The 20,004-nt window shown below is 40.3% G+C and overlaps 1 protein-coding gene across 2 annotated transcripts in view; it reads left to right on the top strand.

Annotated features, from left to right (window-relative positions):
• Nucleotides 1-17,963, top strand: part of ascc3 (activating signal cointegrator 1 complex subunit 3) — a 134,228-nt gene extending 116,265 nt beyond the window's left edge. Inside the window, exons 33-41 of one of the 2 annotated variants that reach the window (XM_036586347.1) lie at nt 533-658; nt 3,977-4,088; nt 4,893-5,027; nt 9,316-9,540; nt 12,622-12,773; nt 14,547-14,697; nt 15,608-15,814; nt 16,531-16,706; nt 16,901-17,963. In XM_036586347.1, coding sequence (XP_036442240.1) covers nt 533-658; nt 3,977-4,088; nt 4,893-5,027; nt 9,316-9,540; nt 12,622-12,773; nt 14,547-14,697; nt 15,608-15,814; nt 16,531-16,706; nt 16,901-17,000 — 1,384 coding nt within the window. In that variant the 3' untranslated portion in view covers nt 17,001-17,963. The remainder of the gene's footprint in view (nt 1-532; nt 659-3,976; nt 4,089-4,892; nt 5,028-9,315; nt 9,541-12,621; nt 12,774-14,546; nt 14,698-15,607; nt 15,815-16,530; nt 16,707-16,900) is intronic. The other variant, XM_036586338.1, reaches the window with a different exon arrangement.
• Nucleotides 17,964-20,004: the final 2,041 nt, after the last annotated feature.

The following is a 20,004-nucleotide window of genomic DNA, read 5'->3' as shown; positions in this document are numbered from 1 at the left end:
GTGTATGTATCTTTTTACCTTTGCAATGACAGATCCTGACTTTTGAACTTTACGCTAGTAACTTACCTGTTTTATTTTGAAAGGTTATCTCATTATTCCACCATATATGTGATGTTTCTTTTGTGCATCAGTCCATTTCAGATAAGCAGAGAATTCAGTGACATTCTCAACATCGTTGACACATGACACAGTCTTAACTTACATTTGTGGTTGCAGCTACAAACAGTGTTTGTATTCCCTAACCCATGTAGTGTTATCCATCACAAAAGCATACCGATTTTTAATGCAGTGTGGTCTGAGGGATCGAAGGTCACAGGCAATCAGTCAGTGGTTTTGGGCCTTGCCTTTTACATAGGAATTCTCTGGATTCTGTGAATCTTTTGATATTAAAAAATGGATTTGATGTTAAAAATGTATTTGCAAATCAGTGCTGTCTGTTTTATTTGCATTTCACAAACTGTATACACAGTACTATTGTGAAGTATGCAGAGATCCCCGTGTAACTATAGTTTATGCTCTTATACTGCTGTAGCCTGCTTGGCGTGCTTTCTGATCACTTGAATGCAGAGATAGCTGCGGGAACTGTCACTTCCAAGCAGGATGCCATGGATTACATCACTTGGACTTACTTCTTCCGTCGGCTCGTTATGAACCCCAGGTATGAATCTGTTACACTGTGTATATTTATATGTATATTTATGGAATAATCGGTAATTGGTAAGGTCTGATTGGATGATTAATTGGCTAATTGTCGTAGCAGGTTATTTAGTCTCAGCTGTGCGGTCCAACCGATAAGCGGTTTAGATGATGGATGGATGGATGTGCGGTCCAACCTCAGTGAACAGACCAAGATGCAGGCAACATCTTCTGCAGACTCCTGACACTGACTTGCTCATTGTGTTGCCATGACAACTTTCTGCTAGTGCATAGTGCACAGCCCACCCCATAGTTCAATCTGACATCACAAACCATGATCTAAAACATCACACAACAGAGTGTCTCTCTTACACACACGCACACACAAACAAACTCATTCCTGACTCCAGGGGTCATATAGGGCAGAATAGACATCTGCTATGAATTGAAGATGATGATTCCAGAACATTCCACAGTGCTGGCATTTGCACGCCTGTCAGCCCACATTAAACATTTAGGCCCGACTGTGCCCTCTCTGGTCTAGCGAGCACTGACAGAGCTCATGCAACAGCATAACAACATCCACTGCATTCAGCTCAAGCACTTCTCTTTCACTTCTGAAAAATCCAGACGTAATCTCTGTTTTGCGTGTGTGCAAGCAGATAAGATTATTAGTAATCAGATCATCTGCTTGTACTACTAACTGAGGACTTCAGTACCCATAGTGCATTTCCTGAACTCTTGAGTGCTGCAGCTTACAGTATGGAAAAGAAAAAGGAAAAAGATGGGACCTCTTGGTGCTGTGTGAATCTGGCTGGGATTGATCCATGTGGCCATTTTCTGATACTAAAATCAGAAAATGCAAAATCTGGTCTAGACTTTATCTCGAAAAAGCACTTGGCTGGAGAGTAAAATTTTAGATGTCTGTCCAGTAGGGCTTTTTCAGTTATTACATAATCACCTGATCACAATTATTTGATTATTTGAGCTGAATGTAATTACTTTCTACAGAATTTGAACTACATTTTGAATTTTGGCCAGAAGGCTTAGTTTTTGTCTCTTCTCACAACAAAACCTTATTACACTTTTTAGCTGGATCACTCTGATGCTTTCTGGCAAACTCCAGACGAAGTTTGATGTGATTTTTCTTCAGTAATGGCTTCTTTCTAGCCAGCCTCCCATACTGACTAGTTGTATGCAGATCTCTTGATATCATTGACTGGGACACTTTCACTCCGGTCTCAGACGTTACACTTTGTAGCTCCTTCAAAGTGATTGTTGGCTTCTCTGTGGCTTCTCTCACAAGTCCACTTCTTTCACAGTTAAGCCAGCAGTGCTCTCTCAGATATCCACACACTTGGATATTATTTTGTAGTTTCCTCCTATCTTGTGCATGCCTGTGGCTTCTCTAGCTGTCTCTAATATCTCTTATCTCTAATACTTCTCTAATTATCTCAAATTTACTTAGAATGCTCTTTGGTCTTAATTTTCAGAGCTTACCTTCAGTCTCATCAAGAGTACTTGAAATAAGGGGGTCTTTTATCCAGGAGCGGTGAACTTTTTAAATAATTCACAGGTAGAGGCTAATTACACTTATGCAAACAACATTTTCAGTTAGTAATTTTTGTCACAGAATATATTTTTACAATAAAAAAGACTATCAAAAACAAAACAATGTATAGAGAATGTGTTCACTTATTTTCGCTTTAAATCAACAAGTGTAAATTAAACAGTTTTTTTTTGTTTTTTGTTTATTGCTCAGCTACAATGTTTCTCACTCAGCAGTGAATTTTCAAGCAAACAACTGCTTATGGAACACCGCACATACTTTCCTAAACTGCCGTATGTTTACAAAATTAGACCTTAACTCTGATATTCCGGTTTGTGAGAGGACTGTGTGTATGTGCATGTGTGTGCGTGAGCATGTAGCGTGGGTGGGTGGAGATTATTTGTGTGAGTGAGAACGGAAAGACATGTTTGCGTCCCCATCTATCTCTCCGTCCATTTAAAGCTGCAGCAGGCTGAACTGGTCACCTTGACACTAGCCATCGCTCATCAGCAATGATTCACTGGGGCGGCCCGCGCTGCATGCTCTCTCTCTCTGGGCAGGCGAGGCAAGCGTAGGCCCCCGGGGGTCCCATAAAGAGCACCGATCAGGCGCTCAGCACCATCAGGGGCCAAATGGGGATAATGATAATGGCAATGGCTTAATCACACAGAGAGGTGTTCATAAGGAGCCACACACAGAGCAAGCTGAATGCTGCCTATCATTCATTCAGCTCTCGCAACAATTCCCTCTCCATACCAGCCTTGTAGACAAGAAGAGAAATCTTTTTATCAGTCACTTTAATGGTAAACATTCATTAAAGCTGGTAGCTGTGTTAGCGATTGTACATTGTATGGATAAGTAAATTTTTATTTTTTATTTTATTTTATTTGTTTGTTATTATTATTGTTATTATTATTATTATTATTACTATTATTATTTCTGCATTCTGTATTTAGAGTGCAATATCTGGAGCAGAGTGTGTATGAAGTGTGTGTGACATTTGAGGAAAATAACACCAAATACAAAAGAAATTATAAATTTTTTAAATATATAATAGTCAGTTTTTTGCAGGGGTCTCCGCTCTTTGTGTATCTTATAGTGAAAACCAAGAGTCCTTATATGTAACTGAAATGAGTCAAATCGAGTTTTCCAGCTTTTACATTTATTTGCATGAATTATTATTATTATAATTATTATTATTATTATTATTATTGTTGTTGTTGTGGATGTTGTTGTTAACAAAAGAAGTGTTAAAAAAGATTCAATCTTTAGGGTTTAATTTAGATATAACCTCATTAATATTTTTATGTAGGGTAAGAGTATTTGTTCCAAGTAATTTTTCGGTAGTAAAACTAGCAATATTTTTCAGATAATCTGAAAAGAAAAAAAAATGTTAATTCATTTGCTCTTTGACTCACAGATGCATTCAGAGTATTGTATTAGATACTATTAGATGACCTGCATAGTGGTTTACATTTGTGCTGGATTTGGTCATGGGTCTGGCAAAATATGCATGCAATTTTGTGTTAGCCAGCCAGTATTGCAAAAGCTGGCAGCTGTTTTGCTTTAAGAAAATTGTAAAAGAGGTGTTCAAGGGAGCATTAGTTATTTTAAAATTAGTCATTACCATGCTAATGTTTATTGGCTCAGAAGTCAATAAAACTTGAACAACAGTTATATAATCTTCATGAATGTATTTCTCATTTTGTTTAAAGTAAAGATAAATACATCCTGAGGCTTTTTTTTGTTTCGGTTATACTTAATGCTTTTTTTTTCCTCCATTATCTAAAGCTACTACAACCTGGATGATACAAGTCATGAGACTATAAACAAGTTCTTGTCCAATCTTGTGGAAAGAAGCCTGAGAGATCTGGAATGTTCCTACTGTATGGAAATACAAGAGGTATGTGTGTCTGCTTAGTGTATTAAAGAAGTTATCAATGGAATACTTCACATAAATTTAGCAGCATAGCTTACAATGGGTAAAAAAATTAAAGTGATATTATTTGCATAGTATACCACCTACTGGCTTTACTTCATTATTAGCAACTTAGCATTACCAAGCTTGGCCAAAATGTTTAATTAAGGACTTTTCACCCATTTATAAATGTTTTGGAGTAGATCATCAAGTTCTAACCAGTGTTAAGACTTCATCCATAGTTCTTTGTTATATGTTCATTGCCATCTCTCTGTCTGGGTTGAAAAAGACAAAATCCTAACTAGGTCTAGAATTATGTGATTGACTTCAAAACACAGATGATCGATGGACAGATGTCTTGACTAAGTGGACCAATCATTCTTGGTGGAAAAAATATTGAACATCTTTTTAACAGATGCACTTTGCTGAGCACAGGTCCTTAGGGGCTCAAGCTGTCGTACCCAGCAAGGCAATATCAGACTACTCACTGATTCGTTTGTATAGCACACAAAATTACTTTGTTTTTTCTTGTATTAAAAAAACTAAACCTTCCACTTCATGTAGCAGAAACCCATGAGTAAAAGGGGTGTTACCGATTAGATCTTGGACTATACTGTCTTTGTTAGTGGAAGATCATGTCTTGAGAATTTGCAGCTCTGGATTAGCAGGCAAATCACCCCGATGGGACTGATAGTAGCAACCCTATGATTCTAGTGTAGATGCCTAATCCACACAGCCTCTACTGCTCAGCTACTGCTTATTGTTTATAACGTCTGTCTTCACCTCCAGGACGAGCGCACCATTGAACCTCTCACATACGGCCGCATTGCCTCCTACTATTATCTGAAGCACCAGACTGTTCGCATGTTCAAGGAGAGACTGAAGCCAGAGCTTCCAGTCCACGAGCTGCTGGCCATCCTCACAGTAAGTGAACTCAAACCCTGTAGACCCTGCATAAACACACCATAGGCAGGGAATGGTGACAGGGCACCACTTTAATGTCAAGTTGATGTAACACCTGTGTCAGATGACATGGAATTTTTCTGACATCAGGTTATGACAATACTTTTTTGAGGATTAAATGACTTCACTTTACAACAGCTGACATAGTGCTGAAGATGTGACATAGCATAAATTTTAGAATTGGTAAAATGAAACACTTTCCTACAGACAATGCTCAATTTTGTTCAGCCAGCCTGACTCGATAGGCTGTGTCATATCAGCATTGTGTCAGTGTGACACACTGAGCTACAAAGTCTGTCGTTCCACCTCAGAAAGTGTCCTGACACAAGCTAATGTCAGAAACACATCAGGGTCAAATGATGTAGATGTCGACTTGACATCAGAGCTGGCAAACACAGCCTTTATGACAAATGACACCTGATGTAAGTAGATAAGAAATAAGTAAATATTGAATTAAGTATTTATTCATATTCATGTAGGGCTTATTAAGGTATTGTGCAATCTTATGAACCCTGCCTTACAATAAAGTGTTACCCTTGTTCATCTTATGATCGCTGTCATAACAATCTGAAATTGTGACTTAGTAGAAGAGGCAAAGTAACATTCTTAACTTTTAAGTGTTCTTAACTTTTCTGTGTTTCTCTAATTAGATTTGATTCCAGTTATTTTGGACCATTTCTATTAGTCCACCCATCATAAACTGTTCACATCATGTAAAGGGTAACTGGCAAGTTAAATTGTGTAAAAATAAAAGAAAAAAACAAAATGGAAAAAAGTTGCATATTTTTTGATATGACAGTAATGATATAGCATGCTGCTCTTTTACACCACAGCTCATTGGTACAGTCCAGCCAATATCCTGCTTAATGATTATTTCCACCACAACAATCTCAGTGAGGATTATAAGCACAGCCAACACACACACACACTCAGCCACAATTGTAGCTCTCCATGCTAGTGTGAAAATTACATCTTTACTTTCGCCTCATTAGAGCACCGGTTCCTCCTGCTCTGTGGGCCGGTCCTCTCGGGGCTCTCCTCCTCTCCGCTGATTGCTGACATAATTGGGACATAAAGCGCTTTCACACTTCACCGGTGGCCAGTGACATCACATCTGTCTCACTTCACACACACACACACACACACACACACACACAAACACACGTGTAGTAGGAGTCCTGCTGAAAGAGAAGCCAATCAACAGGCAAGCTGTCAAACAACATTGCCAAAATCTTTTTGAAACTAAAGCATCATGTGTCTGTGTGATTTCAGGGACAGAGCACATTCATTCTGGCAGCATGATGCATTGGCTGAGCTGGACTTTAAAAGTCCTGTTTTTATGTATCGTGCATTAGCTGTATAATTTACCAGCATCATAGCTCTCTGTTTGAACAGTTTGCTTTTTAGCACATCATCTTTAAACTCATTACAGGCAATACAAAGGTTTACAGAATAGCAGTCTTTAATGGAGGCCTGTGATATTTAAGTTGTACTCTCTATCTTGATATGGAAAATATATTGAGATTATTATATTAATGCTGAATTTTTAGAGATGTGCATATGGATAAACTGATTTGTTCAATTTGGAACAAAGTTTTTTTGTGCTCCAGTCAGTCATTCCTTGAATGAATACACAAAGGCATCTATTTTGGATGCAATCTGGCCTGTGTTTGAGTTTGTTCATTTATTGTGAGTTTGCAAGGGGAAAGTTTTGTTTTTGTTTTTAATGAGACGCATTTGCAATTTAGCACGAGTGCTTTCTCTCGAGACTACTCAAACATTCAAAGCTGCTGTGCGATGTTCTATAAATACATTCAATATGAGACAGCTTGCAAAATAACTTCTCAAATCCACATCAGTTGTTCAGCCTTTTTTTTTAACTTTTAATTGTTGTTTTTCCTGCTGTGATTCTGTCGATGCGTCAGTCTAGCATTGTGGTGGCAAAAACACAACTTTAAAGCCATAAAAAATGAGCTCAAAATAAGAATAAACCACAGAAAGTTGATGTGTATTTTTTGCTCTATTTCTAAATTAACCAACAAAATCTGATCATTCTTCTCTTTGAATTTTTTAATGTAGTAATTTTAGTCATATGTTGTGAATGAAAACCAGCATGTCACAGCAGTGACTTGTCAAATACAGAAATCTTATTTTTATGTGAAATAATCATTTTGATGCTTGATTTTCAGTTTAAATAGTAAAATTAATTAAACTTGTTATCTGTCCTATTTTTAAATTATTTTAAATATATAAATATGCATTTCTTTTGAGAATAAAACTTTTTAAAAATGTTTATCAGTGGTGTTACAGAAACCAAATGTCATTTGGGGAAAAAAGGAAGCTGTTTTTGAATTACTACTTGCACGGATATCTTTAAGGAATAGTATATAAGTATATAAATGCAACATCTGTATTTTTATATAATGTGTAACCTTGGAACTAAAATGGCAGAGTTCAGTTTTTTGTCAGTGGTGTTTTGGTTATGTTACAACTTTACTGATGTTTTCTGTAACAGACTGTGAAATGTTTTACACTTGAATTATATATCAACATTCATACCCTGTTTGCTCCTGCAGTGGTAGAATATACTATATTAAAACAAATTTGCAGTACAGAAAATTCTTGTAAGTACTCTTTATGGCTAAATTAATGAATGAAAATCAAATCCACACCATTCCTCATATAAGATATTGTCTACAAAATTTTGTTTATTTGTGATGTCAGAAAATAATGTTTAATGTTACAATCTGTATTATAACAAACGTAAATTATGTCTTGTCATTCTTAATGAAAACTGCTTATGCTGTGAGCAGTGGAAGAGTGTTATTGGCGGGTATGGTTGTGAACCCTGTGTGTGTTTGTCAATGGTAGTGAGAGTGCACATGTTGCTGTGCTAATTACAGGCTGGGTTGCAGGGAGAGGTCATATCTTCCAATTAAAGTGCGCACTGCTTTATTATCCAGCTATCTGTCCCTTAACATTTCCCTGTGTTTAAGCCTCCCACATACCGTGTAACAAAAGCATGACATGAGGCAGGCTGAACCTCTGCCAGCCCCTACTCCACCCCAGCCAGGGGGTTCAATACCCTCAAATCACTCCCCCTGTCAGCCGCACAAAAACCCTACCGCCCCTCAATGTCCTCTAATTACTGTGGCGTGGCCATAATGAGACACCCAACCGATCGCTTACTTCCACTGCTTCTCTTTTACAATCGCTCTTGCTCTGATAGGCCTGTCGCCGTCTGATCCTGGCTCCCTCCCTCCTCCTGCTTTTAAAGTCTGTTTATTCTTCTAAATGTCAGTGAATGCTTGTAGAGTTTAATGATGCCACTGTTCAAAAATATTGCTTTCCAAAGATGAGTTATATCACACCAGCATGTCAAAAGAATCTGAACTTAGTAAAGACTCAAAAACGCTTACTCAACCCTGTAAAGAGCTCTCTGTGTATGCAAATGTCACCTGAGATGGAGAAGTGTGCGCGAGAGGTTGGTGTCAGTGCTTCTGTTTACAGATAAGCTCCCTCCCTTTATCTTCTGTCCATCTGTATGCGAGCTCAGTGCCCTCAGCAGATAAATCATGTAGCGATATGCTCTATTGTTCTCAGTTTTTCCACCATTTCTCACTTTCCCAGCTCTGAGGCGTTTGAGCCCAGTGCTTTAGCGCTGATGGATGGAGGTGGAGGAGCACAGAGCTGTGACTAATGTGCCCCTCTGCCTCTACTTACAAGTGTACATTAGAAAAGCTGGACAAGAACTGTCTTACACAAGAACTCGTGCCTCTGCATATATGACCTATAGCAGCCAGCAAGCACACTGCGCCCATGCTGTACTGGCACATCGTACTGAGTTCAGCTAACATTTTCTGTATATCAGCTGACTGTGTACTAATGACAAGTTCTTCCAAAAGGTGGCAGAGTTTGCATGTAATCGCCTTGAAGGTATTGTTTGTCATGCCATACTATCGCATATTTTAGAGGCAAGAGGGAATTTTCTTGGATTAAATCCATGCTGAACATATTGCAATTTTAAACCTAGTATCATCTGACCAGGAAAAGCTGGGAAGCTGGGGAGGCCTGCCTTTCACATTAGATATAAAAGCAGCATCGAGCACTTGTATGATAAAAGCAGAGAGATTTGATCCACCGTATGCTAGGGCTGCAGCTGTTCCTTCCGACACTGTCACTCATCTGCCGAGCCTGAGACTGTCCACCCCAGCTGACCTCTGCCCCTCTCCCTTCCTTTTGTACTCAGGATGCGGAGGAGTACGCCGAGTTGCCTGTGCGCCACAACGAGGACCAGCTGAACAGCGAGCTGGCCCAGCGGCTCCCCCTGCAGGTCAACCAACACTCCTACGACAGCGCCCACACCAAGACCCACCTGCTGCTGCAGGCCCACTTCAGCCGCGCCCAGCTCCCCTGCAGCGATTACATCACAGACACCAAGACCGTCCTGGACAACGCCATCCGGATCTGCCAGGTCAGTGTTCATGTGTATTTGTCACTACAGTATGTTCTGTGCATGATGTCTGCTTTCCATTGTTGCTGTGAGTCTTGTGCATCCTCTTGGCATATGTAGAATAGTGATAGAGCCCATCCAAGCCCCTATACATTGTCCTGCAGCCTCGCTTCCGTCATCTGGGGGCTTTCATTGCCATCAAAGCGATTTGCTTGCTTTCATACATCATAAAATCAATGCTAGGCCTGGGGACGATGGAACTGAGCGCATTTCCATGTGTTGGTGAAGACCTCTTGGATGTTCCATCAGGGGGAAAAAAAGGAAAATTCATCCCCTCTGACAGCTGAGACCTGACCTAAGTCTCACTTTAACTGGACTATCAGGCTTTGTCTGCTGTTTCACAGCATTGTATGAACTGAGGGCATCTAGATGATGCCTGAAAGTCCACTCAGCAATCGCTATGCCGATCCAAAGTTAGCTATAAAGAGCCATCAAACATATGTTCAAGACCTGTCTCACCACATGTGAGAAAATATGTGCAAATTTTATGTTCTTATTTCAGTAAAGTACCTCCTTGTAGGAACACAGGGTAATTTCCTTTCTTGTAATATTTAAAGAATAATACAAAAGTAAAGTTGTGAAAGATGAGCTTTGCTTAATAAAGACCCATAATTAATCTGTTATGTTTATTTAAATGTATAAGAGATTTTGTTTGTTGTTTCTTTACATAAACTAAAAGCAGTCACTCTTTTCCCTGTGGGTGTCCAGGCTTGCTGTTAAAGAGGCAGTTATTCATGTGGCTGGTTCATGACGTCGTTAGTATGCCTGGGTCCGGAGGCCTATAAATACAGTGTGAGTGCAGACACTTACAGCACCTTGGAGACGACACAGCGTTTAACAGCCGGCTCCCTCCACAGATCAAATGCGCATTAAAACAACAGCACAGCTCATTGCCTCCTCCTGCTGAGGCAAATGTCATGGTGTCAGATTTATATATATATATATATATATATATATATATAAATTCTGTATTATATAGGATATTAGGATCTTCATAAATACATGTGCATAAAGGGTTTTTAACACATATGGTTTAAGTCTGTATTTGAATTATTGATTTGTTGGTTTGTTTGTTTTTACTTCCATGAAAAGCTAAAGTTCTTTTGTTTTCTGCTTTGATTGAATGTCTTGATGTGGTTATAAACATGATGTACTGTGTTGAAAGACCACAACAAACTCTTGGCACACTGTATACATGCACACCAACTTCCTTGAACACTGCAGTGAGCCAGGAGAAAAATAGCAGAGGTGCAGAGATGATTTATTGCAGTGTTGTCGTCGGATTTCTGGCTGCGTCATAAAGGCAACCAAAGCAAAGGCTAACCACACTAGTGCTCAGTCCTCCACACCACTGCTGGCGAAATAACCTGTTGTTGATAGTTCATGCCTGATGGCACCCCTGTGAATCTGCTTGCGATTGTCTATGCCTGCTCTGAGAATGTGTGCTGTGGTGATTGTTACGTTGGCAGCCGTGCTCTGGAAACAGCTCTGGTCTGGGAATCTGTTAGCCATTGTCCATGCCTGTGGATGCGCTGGTGATTCTCTACAGGCTGTGTGAGTGAGTGAGTGAGTGATTGAGTGAGTGTGTGTATGTATGTGTGTGTATGTGTGTGTGTGTGCATGTGTGTGTGTGTGTGTGTGTGTGTGTCTGTGTGTGTGTGTGTGCGTGTGTGTGTGTGTGTGTGTGTGTGTGTGTGTCTGAGAGTGATTGGCCATGCTTGTCCATGTGGTTACTTTTTTGGGTTCCCGCTGTGCCAGGTTGTAGCTCCTCTGCCAGCAGCTGCCTGTCTTCCCAGCATGGATCCAAGCTAGCCTTTCCTAGCAAACAGCTGAGCTAACTATGGAGTGGTGTCTAAGGATTAACCAGCACAGTCGACTACGCTGTCCAGCCAATTTCATGTCAGCTAGTCTGGATGGATATGGTTTTGTCTTCATTTCTACTGACTGCATTCACTTGCGTTGTCGTGCCTCATCAGAATGTAGTATGCTGGTATTCTCTGTCAGTATACAATCACTACGAGATAAATGGTGTGCATCTCCATCTCAAAAATGAATTGAGTTTCTGTTTTTAGCTTTGAAGCAACTGGAATTAAATTTTTAAAGAATTTCATTCAGTGGCATAGTGATTATTTTTTCACATTTAATTCATTTAATTTAAATTGCTTAATTTATGTATTATTATATTGATTATATTATTATTTTATTAGTTATTGTTTTTTTTGTTTGTTTTTTTTTTACATATAACTGTTTTTGTAGCTTCCACAAGCCCTTACAAATTTGCACACAGCACACATTCACAGAGACAGCACACACACATACATACAGTCTCAGATTAGTGGTGGCTTTGTGAAGTGGATCGCTGGTGGTTGGCTAAATAATTCCTGTCATCTCTGTGCTAATGAGGTGCTTTATGGCTGTGCTAGTGCTTCCAGCTCTGTAAGGGCTGCAGATTTCTAGCCTTTTCCTCCAGTAGCAGTGGAGAGGAATTTTAGTGGACAGGTTAAATGGAAACACAGTGCTTGTGTGTGATGATCTCTCTTCCTCGTTTATTCTCTCTGGTTCTACTCTCACCCTCTCTCTCCACTTGGCCACCCCTCCTTCTCAGGGGCTCCACTGACATCAGCCCATTGCTGTCATCAGTTTGCTCAAGCAGCTACTGTGAAATGTTAATCACAACTTTAATTTGTACTGCATTAGCATTTTGATTAACTCGCTGGGCTTGCTGCTGCACTCAAGGTGCTTTTTAGACATAGTTACTGAGGAAATGACTTTTTGATTAATTAAGTTTGTTAGCGCAGCTGAGCTCAGCAAACTTTAACCTTATGCTGAGGACAAGAGGGATATACATGAAAGGGAGTACAAAAGATTGAACTGAGTATTAGATAATCGATTAATTGTGAGTTGAATAGTGTATATATATATATATATATATATATATATATATATATATATATATATATAAATGAATGTATGTTTATAGGTATCTTACACTTAACCCTATTACTCAAGAAAACAGCTGTAATTTCCATCTTGTCTCTGCAGGCTATGTTGGACGTGGCAGCGAATGAGGGCTGGCTGGTGTCTGCTCTAAGCATCTGTAATCTCGTACAGATGATTGTACAGGCCAGGTGGCTTCATGATTCCTCTCTGCTCACCCTGCCTCATATCGAACAACGGAACCTCTACCTCTTCAGGTGCATAGACCACAAATCAGCTTACACTCCACCTCTAACACTGTTTCCCAGTTGACAAGTTTTGAAATATGTTATTTTGAGAGTATTAAAAAACTAATTCAGAAATTAATCTATTCTACATACCCAAGAGTTCTACTCTACTCTACATACCCAACTCATCCCAAAGGTGCTGGATAGAGCTCTATCACTCCAGAGAGCACAGTTAGATTGCTCCACAGCCCAGTGCTGGGAGGCTTTATGTCCCTCTGGCTGATGCTTGGCATTGGACATGTTGGCCTTAGGCTCATGTGTAGCTGCTTCAGAGGGTCCCATTGGCAGTGCTTTTCTGTGGAGTTTGTACAAGCTGTATGTGTGCAGTTTAATGCCTGTGTCAGCAGTGAGTGTACCTTAAAGTAGCTGAATTTATTAATTACAAGCGGTGTCTGGACACATTTGGACATATTATATTTGTACAATTAATGGGTTCCTAAACAGGTTTCTGTTAGTTTGTACTTATTCTAGAAAATACCTTTTTTTTTCAGTATTTTCCTCCCTTTGCCTTTATTTCTTCTTTTCGGCGGACTTTGAGTTTTTCACACCTCCAAGCTTCAGTATTAGAAATTAGTTGCATTTTCTACTTCTCATGATCCGGTTAATCCCACACACATTCAGTGATGTTGAGGTCTGGACTGGTCCGCCTGTTGTTCTGAGAACATCAGAAGCTTTATTTATTTATTTTTTTGATAAGTAAATTTTCTTAATTTTTGTCTATTTTCTTTTACTTGGTAACAGCTTTTTGACAGCGACACATCCTTTCATACAATTCAGTGAGTTGTCTTTTTACAGTGGAAGGATGAACAGAAACACCTGTGGATTTTTCAGATCTGAAGCAAAAGTGAAGCTTGATTTTCTCCTATCTTTCAAAGATAAATCTCTGGTAGTATATCAGGTCTTGCGTGATTGTTAGGAGTGCTGTTTTCTCTATACCTGTTAATTATTTTTTGAACTCCAGTTTTGGAAACTTCTTTCCTTTTGACTTTCACTCCCTAAACAAGTAGATTCTAGTATCTAATCTTAGATACTAGCAAGTATCTTATACCTAAAAAAGGAATAATATTTACTCATTGGTAGTTTTGACTATAAATTAAATAAATGAAGGGTGGTCTTTCACTTCTGACTTCAGTTGGAAAATTTAAAATTTCCATTTCTGTTGTCGAAAACAGCTATTACTGTCACAGTCTTTCTAAACCTCTCTCTGGCAGTAGGGATTCTACTTTAATGTGAAAATTTGCACTTATTCATAGCCTTACCTGCTGCTCCCGCCAGAGAGACGGGAGTGTGTTCACTTCCTGTCAGCAGTGTCCTCGGGGAAGCTGCTTCTCACCTGTGGTGCTCTGATTATGGCTCTGTTACATGACGTAGTGGCTAATCCCCCTACTGTCTCTTATCAGGTTCTACAAACACCATTAGCATCAGTTATCAGCAGGCACTGTCCTCCGGACGGCCTCAAACACAGCCAGAGTGCAGCTTTTCTCTTTTTCACGCACGCGCACACACAGCCATGGTTGGCATTGGATTTTCTCTTACCCACATAATGCGTTTCAGTGTGGCTGCATCCTGCGGCGAAGTGTAATTTTGTAGGAACACAATAAAAATGGTAAGAGGAGGATCAAGCCAGGCAGGATCTCCTGCCATGCTGAGACAGCAGGAAGAGGGGGCGGGGCCTAGCTGGCCTCACAGGATTGGCAGAAAGATGGTCATGTGACTGCCCTTTCCCCTTGCTGTTGACAATAGGAGATGGAGCTCCAGAGGTGGGCAGGGTGGAGGCAGGGGTTATCAAGGTCCAATCGAAGCGCTTCCTGAGCTAATGGCTGCCTGTGAGGGAAGAGAGGAAATCTTCACAACTATGGTGAGGGAGGAGCTTCAGCCACAACAGATCTCTCAGGTAAAACATCTTTACACACTTTACACACCTGGACCCAAAAATGACATTTAGGCATTACCCATCATTTAGATGAGTCCTTCACTGCCGTGATATTTGTGGGTGGTTCCTTGAGAGAATTTTAGACAAAATGTCGGCCTCTGAATAATTGAACGAATTGAAACTATTCCTGGTTGTTTCTGATATCCACACATACCAAAGAGCACACATACACACACAAACATGTGATTTGCAGGAAGCAGCAGACGGTCACGGTGGTCTCAGGTAGCACCAGGATCCCCAATTACCTCCCAAATGAGAGGGTTTAGCGCTCCAATCTAAGTGCTAATTGTGGCGGTAATGAGAGCGTCCGGGCACAGCGGCGAGCCCAGCGCTCATTCCCCATCAGTATTCCAGCCGCCCCGCTCCTTCCCCCTACACCCCCCAGCAGCCCCGGCCTTGCTAATTAAATAAGCACATGCGCCGCCGCGTCCTCGTCTGATTCGCTGAGGAAATGTAATCCTCGCATAAATAGCTTTGGCAGGGTGAATCTGTGCTGTTTTTTCCCCCCTCTCATGTCTCTAATACTGACAGAGCTGCAGCCACCAAGCACTGTCACTCTCCATCAGGCTGTCTCGCACAACACGCACATGTTTTTAATATTTTATTATATTCCTGCTTCCCCGGGTACTAGCATCATCACATAAGGCACAAATGACATTAATATGATGCCCTTCTAAATTTTGTATGACATGCCTTGTTTATAATGTCCATAGTGATGAATGAGGTTTTCTTATATTACCAAAAAACAGATTTTTATGCTGTTAGCTGTAGGCTTTCATTATAATTCTGAATTCTGAAACATCAGTTTTTTTCCAGGTTAGGTTAGGGTTAGATTTGTATTTTATTTTATTTTATTTTATTTCCCTCTCAGGCTTGGACTTTTTTGAGTCACCTACCAGTGGTGGAGGTGAGTCTTAGTGTAAAAGGCTGGTGGGAGGGCTGTGAGGAGCAGACTGAGCGTGCTCTGTCCACTAGCATCACTAACATCAGGGAGCAGAGCAGCTGGCTGCCCGTTCATGCTGACCAGGAGTATGTGCTCCAGGTGTCCCTGCAGCGACTCAACATGGGCCAGCAAAGAGTGAGTTCTTCCTCTTCATTCAATATTATTAAGGTAGCGTTTTTTTTAAACGGCAGACGGTTTCATAAAGCAGCTTTACAGAAATCCAAGTCTAAGCCCCTAATGAGCAAGTCAAGGGCAACAGTGTCATAAAAACTCCCTAAAAGCCTGAGGAAGAAACAGAGAGAATCCAAGACTCAAAAAAGGGAACACTTCCTCTGCAACCCATAAAGAGATGAGAGTCATGATTAAACAAATGAGAAAACAGAGGCAGATCATACAGGGGAGAAATCCAGAAGGTAAACCAGTATCTAATTTTAGAAGTCTATCAGAGACTGTGAGAAATAGATCTGGCGTATTCATGCGTTAAATATGTTGTCACTGTTGTTTCAAAACCTCATAATTCCTGTCACTAATGGAAAATGCCATCTATTCTTTACATTGTGTGGACATTTTATTACAAATGTATTGATAGAAACGGTCAATTTCCTGGAATAAAATCTCATTATATTAACTAATTTTAAAAATGAATGTTTTTCCTTCTCCTGTAAAGTTCTCATATTGTAGAAAAAGTATACCGCACTACAGTTTGGAAGGAAAGACATAAGGCAGGTGTACAATGTCACATATATATCAGGAAACAGTATACTTCCCATCATTCGTTTTGGCCATCTTGCTTCTGACTGTAAAATAAATCTGAATATGATATGCTGATTGAGTTTTTTGAACACTTGCAGAGGAAACAGGACACTAGAGCCCATGCTCCTCGTTTTCCTAAGCCCAAAGACGAAGGCTGGTTCATGGTGCTTGGAGAGGTGGAGAAGAAGGAGCTTCTGGCAGTCAAACGAGTAGGATATGTTCGCAACCGGAGCGTAGCATCTGTGGCCTTCTTCACACCTGAGCAGACCGGGAAGTAAGTTGCTTTACATGTCCTCAGACCTGCAGGGTCAAACTTTTTTTTTAATTACGTATCATCACAGCTATATGTTGCGTGAGGAACAAAGTGTAGCTCATTTAGCATTTAGCACAGAAAAGCAATAGCCAAATGGTTATCAACAAGTCAAGAAAGACAAATTCTCTGTAAGGTAATGTTTTTCTCTCCTGCAGGTGTATCTACACACTATATCTGATGAGCGATAGCTACCTGGGCTTGGATCAGCAGTATGACATCCACTTGAATGTGACTGCTGCCAGCATCTCTGCCTAGGTCAACACTGAGGTCTCTGATAGCATGAACAGCATGTTCTTTAAGTGACCTCCACCTGTTGGCGCTGGAACACACGTGTGGCTCTGGCACAGGCCAGTGCTCCTTGAAGACCTCTGACAACAGAGCAGCACAGGTGTGACCAGACTTGGGGTGGGCCAAGCAAAATGGCCTTAGAACTAAACTAATACAAAAGCTGCTGTGAGTTTGCTTGGTCTCAGAATGGAAAGATTTTTTATTTTGCCATTATGACACAAAAGGCATCATTCTTATTCATTTGTATGATACTGCTGGACCTGTTAATCAAAATCTGAATTTCAGCTTTGAGCACACTGTGAAGGCATGCATATGTGCATGAAGTGGGTGGGAGCAGACATGACGTCACTATTAGAGCAGAAAGGCTCTGGAGAGGATTTATTTGAGCAGGAGGTCAGGAATTCTGTGCAGGTGTGTAAAACATGCTCCTCTGTGAGTGACTGCTGCACTCTACCACTGCCAGACTGTCACATCTGTTTTGTGAAATTTCTCTCTCTCTGTCTCTGTCTCTCTCTCTCACTCTCTCTCTCTCTCTCTCTCTCTCTCTCTCTCTCTCTCTCTCTCTCTCTCTCTCTCTCTCAGTCATTCTCTCTCAGTGACATTCTCTCTCCATCCCTCTCCATTCCTGTCTCCTTCAACACCCTGCTGTGGAAAACCTCTGGGATATACAGGTGCCAAACTCATTCAACAGGGGTTTAGAATAAGTAATGGCTGAAATAATTTGTGCAAGAAAGCCTTAAATCATTTAAGAATGTTCTGACAAATGTTATATAGATGTACTATCAAGTTGATTGGTTCAGAGCTAAACTACCAAACATAGCTCATATTTCATTTCTTTTTTTTTTCTTTATAATTTAGGATGTTTTCATATTCCACAGATAACTGTCCCTTGAAATAATTTTGCTTGAGAAATAAAGGGATGTGAATGCAGTCGAATGTGTTTAATAGTCTTCTTTGACTTGTCCTATGCAGTGTTTTAGAATAATATATCATATAAAGGTGTTCATATGTTTTCCTTGCATTTTTATGCACAGAAAGGCCATCGCCCATATTTGTTGATAGGTTCTTTTGAAAATTGCTGGTAAATAGGCAGTGTGTGATTGTTAGTTTATTGCACAAATCTAAAAGATATTTACAGAAAAATATGTATAGCCCTGCACTGCTGTGCATCAGGTTTCTTATAATGAAATACCACAGATTTATATTAATTAGTGGTAGCGCTTTATATAGTTTATAATAGATGTTCTAGTATATATTCACTAAATTAATCAGTGTTATCCTTTTTTCCTTCCTGCTTTATTTTGATGGGCCTGTAGCTTATCTATTAACAATCTGGTGAAACCCAGTTGATTTTCAACAGTGTTAGAGTTGGGGAAAAGTTGAATTGAATAAATTGCATGTCAGTTAAGTAAAGGAAGCATCTGTAGCATCCACAATGATCATACAGTGATCATTAGTAGTCTTTTTTTAATAACTGAATATTCCATCTTTTACCTCTGCTTTGTGGATTTAATTATAACACAATGTATAACCATAAATAGCACGTGGATACACTGTATAACACGGAACAGCTTCCATAACTTAGTGACTTCACAAAATAATGGAGCATTTGAGCAAAGGTCCCTGGTTTTAAGTGTATTAGAAGCGTACCGCTTTCGTTCATTAATTCTTTCATTTATTTATTTATTTATTTGGCGTATTAGAGTTTGTTATTCAGTGACTCTCCGCAGTTGTGCGGTGTTGCTACTCTGTGATTCATTTAGTCTCCGCTTTTAGCTGAAGCTGTGGTGGTTCAGAGTCTCCTGCAGTTGTTAACTTTTCCCTAAAGAATCTCAGTATGCTCAGTGTCCATCACCTGCACACTGACCCGCATTTCCTTGACTGTAGGGCCGTCTGTGCGCTGTGACCAGTAATCATGAAGTCTCATACACACACACACACACACACACTCAGACCATAGCATTTTTCCGGACACAGGAACAGAAGAACTCTGCAACCTTTGTGGTGATGCTGTGGGTCAGCGCGCAAAGCCGCGCCCCCTGATTGTCGGAATAAAGGAACTGACCCTGATCTCTGAAACGCTCTCCAGTGTTTGTAGGTGAAACTCAGCTTTTTAATGCCGATGTTAGTTGTGAACTGCGCTGTTCTGTTATCTCGTACTCTGTGTTTTGGTGTCTCTCGGTAACAGATGCAAATGGCCGTTCCTCATTACGCTCAATTAAAGGCTGGAGTGGCAAAGCGCGCGGTAAAGTGTCGCCATCATCTAATTCCTGCGCCGCGCCGCCGCCAGTCTCTCTCCTCCAGACTTCATATTTTCGACTGTTTTCAGCTGTTCTCTTTTGCACCGGCGCGTTTAATTGCCAGTAAATTGGGGCTTTAGGAAAAGGTGAGGCAGCGCGGCCCGGCCGTGTGTCCGCCGCAGCCCGCCTCATTTCCCCCCTGCAGGTGATTTCCTAGCGCAGGGGCATCCGTATCGAAAGCAGCCCGAAGACAAAGCCCTTCAGCAGCGCGCAGCGGAGGAGGAGGAGGAGGGGAGACTGCAATTTGTTCACCTAATCACTGCTTCTGCGCTCTTCTCCTCAAATAAGACCGCTGCTAACACGAACAGAATGCACAAATTAAATACGGCGCGGATTCCCTTCGACTTACCCGCCTTAAAGCGCTCGCCAAAAAACCTTTACCAAACGTTCAGTTTCTGTGCGCTAGAGGTCTGAATAAAGTTTGTCTTTTGCGGATATTAATTTAAGGATGTTATACATTTCCTGCATGGTATAGTTTATAAATCTATTTGTTAACATAAATGCCATATTTAAGTGTGTTCTCTCTAAAAGATGTATTAACTTATTTTCACTTAGAAAATCGACACAACTTGCCAGGGGTACTCAAACTTTTGCTTTTGCGCATACGACTGTTTGTTTATATATATAAATATATATATATATATATATATATATATATATATATATATATA

Source organism: Colossoma macropomum, unplaced genomic scaffold (genome assembly GCF_904425465.1).
Source record: "Colossoma macropomum unplaced genomic scaffold, Colossoma_macropomum, whole genome shotgun sequence".
Taxonomy (NCBI): Eukaryota; Metazoa; Chordata; class Actinopteri; order Characiformes; family Serrasalmidae; genus Colossoma; species Colossoma macropomum.
This window is presented reverse-complemented; position numbering and strand designations above follow the sequence as displayed.